Here is a 7,974-nt window from a genome sequence, read left to right as displayed (position 1 = left end):
GCTTTAGTAAAGGGGGCATATTAGAGGTGTCTGCCTAATTAGGCTTAATACTATTCTACTTACCTTTTCTCTCTCGCCTGCGCGCATCCTAGATACTATTATCACTATTATCTATTCATACACATCTCTTCTACTTTCTCTAGGCCATCTGTTGCCTAACAACTTTTTTATAGTATTAAAAGAAATCCTTTCTAATTATATCTTATTAATTTAAATAAGGAGTCTATCCTTTACTCTATTAGTAAGAATAATAATTATAATATATAATCTTATAAAGGTTCTAATATAAAGATTAGTAATATTATAACTCTTAATAAGATCTTAAATAAATTCTTTAACTATTAAATAGTTAAAATAATATATTTTAATTAATTTCTTAAAGTTATAAGATAGCCTAATAAATACTTATTAAAATAGTATAATAAAAATTATTTATATATATTTATAATAATATAGATATCTTAATCTTATTTTAAATATCTTTATTAATTAATAGTGCTAGCTAGAGCTTTATATAATATAATATATAATCTTATTTATTAAATTTATAGAAATTCTTTATTAACTTAAATATATCTTTATAAATAATATTCTTTAGGTTATTAACTTTAAGAACTTACTAGATATAATTCTTTTAATATTTAATATTCTCTTTATCTTATAACTTCTTAATAATATCTAGAATAAGTTAACTATTTATAATCTTAATTACTTAATTAATATCTTTAACTATTAATATAGCTGCTCCTTATTAAATAAACCTTTAATTAATTTTATTTCTATTATATAGGCCTATTAATATCTAATTTATTAATTAAATAAGTATAGATTTTTTAAATTTAATTATTATTAGTTTTTTAAATATATTTAGCCCTAGAGAAACCACCTATATTACTTATATTATCTATTACTTTATAGATATTAATATTATTTAAATAAGATCTTAAATAAATAAGAATTTATTAAATATAATATGCTTTATCTTTTAAAATAATATATTATTATATTAGTCTAATAGGCCTAGAAAAGGGAAGAGATAGCTAATAATTATTATTACTACTATAGCTTAAATATAAAGTAGATAGTTATATAGTATAGCTATACTAAATAAAGTAATACTAAGCCTAATTAGGTGAACACCTCTAATAAATAGTAATTCTTAAAATTTAATATATTAAATTATATATTAATTCATATATTAAATAAATTTATTTATTATGTTTAAGACTCTTTAAGGACTTATCTTCTTTTATAAAAGTTTTTTAATACTAAAAAATTATAAATCAAAATAATTAATTAATTATAAAAACCTATATAAATATTATATATATAATTATTAATTTATAATATTAATTTCTATCCTTAATAAAAATTAATCTTATAATTATAAAATGTTCTCTATAATATTTAAAGTATTATAAAGAATATTATTATTACTTTAAAATATAGATTATATAAAGGCTTAATTATTTATATTAATATTAATTATATTAATAATAATAATAATAAATTAATAAAGATATATATTATAATATTTATAAATATTTTAATTTTATAGGCTTTATAAAAGTAAATATTTAATCTTATATTAAGTATTATTATTTAATTTTATATTTTATTATAGATAATTAAAAAGATTATATAATTAAAGAAATTAATTATTATTATAAAGATTTAAAAGAAAGATCTTATTTTTATTTATATTAACTTCTTCAATATAATAAATATTCTTAAAAAGAATAGATTTAATATAATAATTAAATAAATTAATAATTATAACCTTTTTGTTTATAATATAGTTGATAAGAGATTAATTAAGATTAAATAAATCCTATTAATAGTCTAATAAAGCCTCTAGATTAAGTAAAGTATATTATATTCAAAGAATTAGTTAATCTTTAAAAAGTAGCTATATTAAACTATATTAAGACTCAATTAAATAATTAATAATTAATCAATAAATAATCTTTTTTTCTACTATTATATATTTTAATTAATATTAAATAAAAAGATTAGCTAATCTAAATAGGTGCTTAATAATAAAAGATATATTAAAGATATATGCTTTATTAAGCTTAATATTATATTATAGTAACTATTAGCTATCTCTTCCCTTTCTAAGCCTGCTTAGCCAATATAATATGATTTACTTCACATCCTAATTTTTATTTAATTAATATATATATCCTAAGTAATATTAAGTCTGCTGCGCAATACCTATGTGAATCATCTAGGAATATAATAATTACCCCTGATTATATATAGGATTTGTTGATTATTCTTCACCTAAACCTCCCTATTAGAACCTTTATAGACCTCAATTGAACATAATCATCTGTTAAATGATATACTTACTCCTCTCCCTCTTTTCAAATTATTCTATTCGAATTCTTTCCAACTTAAATCCCCATTAATAGTTCTGTAAAAAGAAGAATATTAAATAGAATCAAACTGGAATCAGGATACTAGGAACATAATCCCTCAACTGTGTTGAATTCATACTGATGCTATATACCCATTCCTCACAGGTCTATCTCACCTGAATATATAAAGTCATCCTCTAAAATCCACACTAATCCATATCTTCCATCATATCTTCATCCAGTTGGAATTCGTTTCCTAATCCCTCAACAAGTATCGGACTCCCCTTCTGCACTCTATCAATGGTCTTCTGCCTTCTTTGCATATTCTGGATAAACTCAGCGGTTGATTCAAGACCGCCATTATTTTCCCACAAGCTGCTATGTAAGTATCCCAGGGCTGCTTGCTCCTCGAGCAACTGTTTCTGTATGTGTTCTTCTACAGAGACTGGAAAAGGAACGGATTTTTCAGTGAAACGCAGCATTGATGACCGGGCAGCACTTCCCGATTGCACTAAACTTCCATGCAAAGCCCCGGACATGATGCATCGTATCACAACTGGCTCCGGTTCTTCGCCTACATCAAGTCTGGCAATGTCTGTCATGTTGAGAGCGGCGAAAGTTTTCCCCAAGCTTAAAAGTAGATGGCTGTGGAAGGCATCCACTATTTGATTAACTAGGCCGCGATTCTTGTCCTATCCGTTTGTAAGAATCCGTTGAGATCCAATAAACACCTGTAGGAACCAGAGACTACCTACCGAAGACCAAACTTTCCGATATTTTCCAACAGTATCTAACATCCTCTTGGTGTCAAGAGCCTCAAAAGCATCCGCTAGATCAACATACGGCCTTGCAAGTGACCGCAGCAGCTTTTTTGTATGGAGTGTAACAGTAGTTGGCAGAGCAGGCAACTATAAGATATAATTGTCAGCAGCTAGGAAGTTAAGAGAGCCTGCGATAAGTTCTGCTATAAGTATACCTTTCCGTGTTCTTGCAGACTAGCTAGAATCTGCTTCTTATATGCATCCACCATGATCAAGCTGATAGAGCTTGTCACTGGGATAGATACCACGATATTTAGGAAGTGGAGTGCATCCCCCCATCTCTTTAGAACCATGTAGATCATTGCACCATATGAGAAATATTGCAGATAGTCTCTATAGGTTAAAACATTGGAAAGTGAACTCTCTGCAATGGTAAAGGTTGGTCTCATTCTATGTTGCAGGCTGGCAACTGCCCTTTGCTTTGAATAGATCATCTCGGTACTTTCCGGGATGTTGCAAATATGCTTATCCATTATGGGCAATGCTTCAATATGGGACTTTGTCTGTAAACAGAGTTGCAGAAACATAACATGTGCTGGAGTAAGATATGAAGATGAAGGATCAAGACGAATGATCGCTTCTCTAATTAACTTGACCGCAACGAATGGCTTCTTTAAGTTAGAAAATAATATGGTGTATTAAGTATTCAGTATAAAAAGCCACACTGACCTTCAACACTGCGTTTGCAGCAAGCTTCACATGTTCGAGCAGCCTACACCACTCTGGACCAACATAACTTATTTGAAACGGGTCGAAGTTCCTCAGGAAGAACACAATCTTGGCCCACAGAGCTTTCCCGGGAAACAAATCCTCTGGAAACTTCGTCTTATCCCTAGTCTGTGTGAAGAGAATTTGAAAGTGCAACATGAAAAGGTAAGAGACAGAATGTATAGAAGGATCAGGCCACTAGATTCGGATAAATTAATATTAGGACACTGAGATCAGCCAGGAACCAGGAGATAAGAACATAGCATGCAATATTACAGGAGGACAGTGAGACTCACCTGCGATTGATGATCAAAAGATATGCCAGAATCAAGGGTGCCCAGTAGCTGCCTGAGATAGGCTACCAGATCACAGAGCTGACTATCATAGTCATCTTCTAATGTAGATTTTGAACATAATTGTTTTGCTGGCACTGAAAGTAGGCGATGATAGAGCTCTTCCATTTTATACTTTATACTAGGTATGAAGTTGTATGAAATTGCAGGTCGATAGGTCACTTTATACCTAGGTAGGTAATTAGGAGTTGGTTAAAGTAGGTAGGGAAGTAAATACGTCACTCCAATTGGGCCCAACTCTATTACTTAATTAAGTAAGCTGTCAACACCCTTAACTAGTTAGTGAATACACCAAGTGCTTAGTAGGTAGGTACTCTGTACGGAGTAGTTAACTAACTACTAACCAATCCGTAGGTAGTTACCCCATTAGTTGCCTCTAGGTATGTAGTAAGGAAGTATTCCATACTAGTTAAGTGGGCGGAGTATTTGTACGGAGTGGAGTACATTGATTGCTAGATTCAGCTAACCATCAACAAATATATACGGCCCCACATACCTACCTAAATACCTATTCTATCTAGGTAGGTAGATATGATTACTTCATGAGAAGTACTCCAATCAAGCTTCATTAACATATGAATCTCTTGTTGGACAGTTCCTAAAATGCAATACCTATATCACCTTCTCCCTTGTTTCTATTCTTGATGTTGTGCTGATATCTGTATGAAGCACAAAATGGCCAGATTGAATGAGCCTATTGGACATCCAGAATCAGTCGATGCCCGTAAGTCTCAGGTTCCACGGCACATCTAACATCTAACTTGGCTCGTAATACTTATGGACTTCCAGTTAAGCGTCGCTTTGTGAGACAAAATCGCGAGATTGCTCGTGTCAACTCACTCCAGTCACTACGAATTCGAAGTCTCGAGTCCGAGGTTTCCCACCTTCTAGCCGAAAATGTGTCATTACGAGAACAAAATATAGCTCTGAATCAAGATATCGCGCGGCTAGAGGCCACCAGCTTGCTCCGTGCCAATATTGATAGTGTGAAGGCAAAGTTAGAAGCTAAATTAGGAGAGTTGAACGACTTGGTTCTTGATTTGGTCACGATCCCCCAGAGGCTTGGAAAGAAGCCTGAAGACATAGCGACGTTTGATAAGGAAGAGACTAAAACATCAGCCCCAACCGGTCATGCGGGAATTTCGGATTGGAGCGCCGGCGAGCAGAGTCGCCTCCCTCCTATTCTCGAAGATAAATGCTTCCCGAGGAACACACTCGAGTAAGTGGAGGAGAAAACTAGCTTGCGTTGAATAGACGGGCTAAATGGGCCACAGTGTACAAGATTTCCAAGAGCTCCTAGAAGATGGCCAAAACGTTCCCCCGAATCCGGGTTTCAAGTCCCCCCAACTTGAGCCACACGCTCCTACTGGCGAAATATATGAGATTGAATTACAAAAGCAGGGTGATGCTTGTAACAACTCTATCGATACTCCGGGCTCGGATGAAATGAAGGAAACCGTCTTCGTTGACACGCCAGAAATACAGGATGAACAGATGAACATCTCTAATGAAATTGAAAGGGGATGGGCTTCCTTAAACTCTCAATCTTCCAGTTCAGATACTGGTTTTCCTCCCCCGAAAGCGGGTTCAAAACGGAAATATGACCCTGATGAAGAAGACACTGCGCCAATCGCCATCAGCACCCATGGCGATTTCAAATTCAGCCGACCAAGTGGCTCAGGGCGGAATCTGGAGGACGTTTTGGTGCAGTTGAGTGATATGAGTACAAGTCCACAAAGGTTGCAGCTAGCCTCCTTGGAGGAACGGAGTAGAAAGGCTTTAGGACCAAGTACGGATTCTTACAGTCAGTTTGGTATTCTTTGCATTCAACTGACAGCAAGCAGAAACAGCAAATTCCCACTTGACCTCACCCAGGAAGCTTAATAGTGACGCAAAAGAACCAGATCGAACCCCTCGCGGCAGAAAAAGGAAGACTGGCATGAAGGAGAACAAGATATCGGGGAATCAAGACTGCCGAAGTCTGGACAAAATAACCTCCGATGATATCCTTGAGATTCTCCAGGAAAGCGATGTACATTCAAGAGAGCAGATTGAGAACCAAGAAATATGTGGGTTTTCCGTTGAAACGCAACCCAATTCGTCTTCTCCTAGAGGATACTGCCGATCAGTGCCGGATCTCGATCTGCAAAGCGTCGTCTCTCGACCGAGTCGCCGTCAAAGGTCAGTTATGAGTTACGCAGAGCCGAACCTGAGAGACAAGATGCGAAGACCTACGAAGGCATTCGTGGATGCAGTTGGGGGTCAAACGGAGCGAAGAATATCTAGTTCTCAATCACCCCAGGCATGGATGATCGACGAAGGGGCCCAGCAACGCAGTGGGAAGGTAAGCTCAGCACCGGGACATCAAACATCAATGCAATGGGGCACGGCTAATGGCGCTATGTAGAGGTCAAGCGATATCTCGAACAACTCCTCCGCGCAAGATATGGATTTTGTGTCTCGGCGAAAACGCGGAGCGGTTTTAACAAAGCATGGAGAATCGCTCGAGACACTTGAGGGAACTAGGACAACAACTCTAGATGATATAGGCGCCAATGTTCGGAAAAAGTCGGCTGCGGAGACCCGGGAACTTGTGCTTGGGAGAGATACTACACCAGCTTCGGACAGCCTGGTCACAGCAGGCATCGAGGACGATCATATTGCACATATGTCACCTAGAAATGAGAAAAAAGGGGCCAGAAGGCAATCTCGAAGGCACTCTTCGAAACCAGCATCGACCGACAGTGTTGAGAGTCTAAGACGATTGAGACATCCACGGGCAAATGAGCACACGGGTCAGATCCAAGAGGTTGGCAAAAGCCCCGAGGATAAATTCCGCATTGAGGGGGCGAAGATGGATTCTGATTCATTTCTATTTTCAAGTGGTGCACCCGAAAGGGATACGATACAGGCTAGGCGTGCATCACGGGTACCCTCACGGCGAAACAGTATGATGCTTTAGCCACCTGACCCTGCTGTGAATGCAGCCTTTGCCCGTGCAATCCTTAATCAGGGACTAGCCTCAGACTACTTCACTTGGGCTCTTAATGGCTAGGTTTATTTATTAGTAGTTTATAGGCATTGGCTCTCTTGTTTTATAGAAGCATGTATTATGTAAATATATATTAAATATTGGCTTTTTACTTGACTCGTTCATTGAACTGTTGGTGTTTTAGTGGCTAAGTACTTGACCACTGAAATTATTGCTATGAAAAGATATGAATGTTGATGTAGGAAATGTACTTTAGTTACTCTATTTTCTAAAAATCCTGTTGAAACAGATAGTAGCGGCCTCCTAGAGTGTAGGGATAGGTGAGTATAGCAATAGATCTAGCATAAAAGAGGTAATATAATAGTATTTATAAATAGTATATCAGAGGTGTGTGCCCAATTAGGCTTAGCATCACCTTATTTAGTGTGGCTATACTATATAACCATCTACTTTATATTTAAGCTATAATAGTAATAGTAATTATTAGTTATCTCTTCCCTTTTCTAGGCCTACTAGACTAATATAATAGTATATTATTTAAAAAGATAAAATATACTATATTTAATAAATTCTTATTTATTTAAGATCTTATCTAAATAATATTAATATTTATAAAATAATAAGTAATATAAGTAATATAAATAATATAAGTAATTCCCTTAAGGCTAAATATATTTAAAAGACTAATAATAATTAAATTAAAAAAATCTATATTTATTTAATTAATAAATTAGATA

General features: G+C 34.7%; 2 protein-coding genes across 2 annotated transcripts; one reads left to right on the top strand and one right to left on the bottom strand.

Moving 5' to 3' along the window:
- Positions 1–2,457: 2,457 nt before the first annotated feature.
- ASPZODRAFT_137582 (hypothetical protein) lies at positions 2,458–4,626 on the bottom strand. The gene is made up of 5 exons (XM_022724363.1): positions 4,189–4,626; positions 3,854–4,090; positions 3,340–3,792; positions 3,119–3,271; positions 2,458–3,055 (listed from the first exon to the last, which is right to left on the bottom strand). The coding sequence occupies exons 1-5, from the start codon at positions 4,351–4,353 to the stop codon at positions 2,573–2,575; spliced, it is 1,491 nt and encodes a 496-aa protein (XP_022576511.1). The 5' UTR covers positions 4,354–4,626; the 3' UTR covers positions 2,458–2,572.
- Positions 4,627–4,751: 125 nt separating this feature from the next.
- Positions 4,752–7,473, top strand: ASPZODRAFT_137577 (hypothetical protein). Its single transcript, XM_022724362.1, has 5 exons — positions 4,752–4,969; positions 5,035–5,464; positions 5,520–6,034; positions 6,090–6,589; positions 6,653–7,473. Exons 1-5 carry the CDS (start codon positions 4,921–4,923, stop codon positions 7,205–7,207), a joined length of 2,049 nt encoding a protein of 682 aa, XP_022576510.1. The 5' UTR covers positions 4,752–4,920; the 3' UTR covers positions 7,208–7,473.
- Positions 7,474–7,974: the final 501 nt, after the last annotated feature.

Source organism: Penicilliopsis zonata, assembly GCF_001890105.1.
Source record: "Penicilliopsis zonata CBS 506.65 unplaced genomic scaffold ASPZOscaffold_67, whole genome shotgun sequence".
NCBI lineage: Eukaryota > Fungi > Ascomycota > Eurotiomycetes > Eurotiales > Aspergillaceae > Penicilliopsis > Penicilliopsis zonata.
The sequence above is the reverse complement of the archived record's forward strand: the minus strand, read 5'-3'. Positions and strand labels throughout refer to the sequence as shown.